The sequence below is a fragment of the Myotis brandtii genome, unplaced genomic scaffold (genome assembly GCF_000412655.1).
Source record: "Myotis brandtii unplaced genomic scaffold, ASM41265v1 scaffold4, whole genome shotgun sequence".
In the NCBI taxonomy this organism is placed as follows: Eukaryota; Metazoa; Chordata; class Mammalia; order Chiroptera; family Vespertilionidae; genus Myotis; species Myotis brandtii.
In genome coordinates this window covers 3714243-3717144 of record NW_005365371.1, presented here as the reverse complement: position 1 = coordinate 3717144, position 2902 = coordinate 3714243, and the positions used below count along the sequence as shown (strand labels likewise).

At 46.3% G+C, this 2902-nt stretch overlaps 1 protein-coding gene across 3 annotated transcripts in view; it reads left to right on the top strand.

Annotated features, from left to right (window-relative positions):
• PCYT1A (phosphate cytidylyltransferase 1, choline, alpha) overlaps nucleotides 1-2902 on the top strand; it is a 46992-nt gene that overhangs the window by 33140 nt on the left and 10950 nt on the right. For 2 of the 3 annotated variants that reach the window (XM_014545289.1, XM_005873158.2), the window contains exon 3: nucleotides 1214-1313. The exons of the other annotated variant lie outside the window; for it this stretch is intronic. In XM_014545289.1, coding sequence (XP_014400775.1) covers nucleotides 1214-1313 — 100 coding nt within the window. The remainder of the gene's footprint in view (nucleotides 1-1213; nucleotides 1314-2902) is intronic. 3 annotated transcript variants of the gene reach the window in all.

Sequence of the window (2902 nt, the reverse complement as noted above, 5' to 3'; positions counted from 1 at the left end):
GGATCAACAGGGCGGGCAGAGCGAGCAGTATGGCTGCTCTCAGTCCTGCCCTCAGAGGCCCCAGCAATCGCTGCCCTCGAGTTCTGACCGATGCCAGACAGTCCCATTTCTCCTGTATGAGTCTGGGTCCCCAGAGACTCGCCCGGAACTGGAGCTCAGAGCTTGAGACTCCCTCCGGATTAAAAAAGACAATCATGTCCTCAGCCGGCAGCCCTCTCCGCATGCACCTCCGCACCTTTGTATTTTACTTCCGCACCGCACCTCCTCTCAGTCTCAGTGTGCTTTTCTCTTTCCTTCTAGTTGTAGAATTTCCACTCAGCCCGCCTTCCTGTGGTTCTGGATGATGTCCGTTCCGTCTTTTAGTTGTATTTTTGAAGTGGTTGTGCGAGGCAGCAATCTCCGGTGTTTACCTATGCCGCCATCTTGGTTTCTCCTAAAATGATTTTAATACATATAGAATACTTTCCTGTGAAATTAAACTTTTCATACATATTTAATTTTAGTTACACAAATGTGCCTACATAAATAAAAGCAGGTAAATTAATTTATCAATTTTTTAACATATGCATTCAGAAAACCTACTCACGTACTAGTAAGAGACTTTTGGCCACCTCCTGACCTGAATTAGTCCATTATATCGAGGTTTTACTGTAATTGCCTACAATTCATATAACTTCTCTGAACCTCATTTTCTTGAGGATACCAGCTATTATACTACTTGCTTCACATGAGCATTAGAACATATTTACAGTGCAAAGCATTACACAATGATAATTGTGCTTAATAAAGCACACAGGAGCTGTTTGCCTTCCCAGTCTACTGGGTGAAGTGATTTGAAAATGCGCTTATGAACCTTGGCAACTTAGTCACATAGATCCGGGTTGGCTGTTCTGCCATGCAGCAGAGGAGCCGTCATTCTGGGCCCAGTTAGTTGGGACTGTTCCCAGCAGTCTTGTTCAGTCTTTACCCTGAAATCATTAGCAAAACATTTATCTTTGACACTGTGACTTGTCCATTAGGTGAAAGGTTGCAACTTTCACTTGTCATTTTGGAATGCCTTTTTCTTTTCTTTTTTATGTTATGAAGTTTTAGGAGGAATTTTAGTCACAGTATATTCAGTAACTAATTGTTCTTTAAAGCTGCCATTTTTTGAGTATTTCAGTTTGTTCCATTGAATTTAACTGTTTTCCCCCTTCACTTTCCTCTTCTTAAGGGCTTACGGCAGCCAGCTCCTTTTTCTGATGAAATTGAAGTAGACTTTAATAAGCCCTATGTCAGGGTAACTATGGAAGAAGCCAGCAGAGGAACACCTTGTAAGTAAATGCCCTATTATTTTTTGTTTTTGTTTTTAGCATTCAATTGTATTTATCAAATTTATGCCCACTTTCTATATTCTTCCCTCAGTTTACCTATAAAGACTAGTTGGGACAAGGGGGATGAGTTCCTTCTAGCTCCCTTGCTGTTCTTGTGGGAGGATAACTACTCCATAAAATTTCATTTTTTTAAATTATGTTAGGCACTTGTTTCCCAGGATGTTATCACAGCTTTGAGATATAGTAGTACATATTTGCTTCTTGGGCTGTTGTCATAGTTATGAGATATAGCAGAGCTGGACTTTAAGCTTATCGATTTTTACAAAGGTCCAAATAATATGTCAGGCTATCACATTTTTAATAACCTTCAAATTGTTCCCCAAATCTTCCTTTCTATCAGTAAGTACCCTAGCTATTATGCTATTGATGATAGAAGACAAAAATATCTCAAGTTCAAAGATACTCATCACTTAATTTTATCTTTCTTGATATTATCATTTTCCAGTGTTTTAAAGACTCACTTTATTATTTTCAAAGCTCATACTCTTTATTTGTATGCTTAGTTTACATAATATATGTATTATAGATACTCAATTGGTTTTAGGGATCATCATAAATAGAAACTTCCATGATCATATGTTGTGAATACAGTCTTATAGGCAGCTGTCATTACTTCTTTATAAATTCTTCAATTCTCCTTTTATTCAATCCTTCTTTTTTCCAATTACTATAGTAAATATTTTGTCTACTCTGTAAACACAGGTCTTGACTCAAACTCAGGCAAGCACTAGGGAGTAAGAAGCAGTTATAGCCACAAATCTTTATGGAAGACCAGAGGCCCAGTGCACGAAATTTGTGCACGGGTGCAGTCCCTAGGCCTGGCCTGCGATCGAAGCGCGAGCGTCTGGCATGGAAGGGCAGGTCCTAGCTGAACTCTGGGCCCTGGGCAGCACCGGGGCCCTCAGGCCCCTGTGCGCCCCCCTCCGCCTGAGTCACAGCGCCCAAGACCCCACGCGGAAATGCAGTGAGCATGGCCAGATGCTGCGGACTGGGGTGCAGCGTGGGCCTCTGGGCTGCCCAGTGGCGCCGCAAGAAAGCGGGGGGTGGTGGTGGGGGGCAGCTCGCTCTCTCCTTGCAAACTGGCTCCTGCGCAAACCCACAGGGATCCTGACCGGCCCCTGTGGTCCCGGTGGCTGTGGCCCGGCTCACCCAGGAGAGGCTGTGTGGGTGCGGGGCGGGCTCCTCATGGGTGCCCAGCACCTGAGTGCAGGGGCTTCCTGGTGCAGGAGCCCTGGCGTCCCGGGGGAGGGTAGCAGGGGGAGTGAGAGCGAGCTCAGTGGACACCCTGCATTCTCACCACACCTCCGTCCCCATCACCCCCGCCCCCAGGTAGCCAGTGAGAGGTTGCAGCCCCCTGCCCAGGCTCCACGGGAGGTTGGTCGCTGCCACCCACCCCCAGGTCCCCATCCCAGCCTGGGGCCGGCCCTGATCCTATCAGGGCCTGCCGGCTGCTGGTGACCATCTGTGGGTTGATTGGTTGGGGCCGGGACCCCCACCCAGCTCCCTTAGCGCCTGGGAGCTGGGCAGAG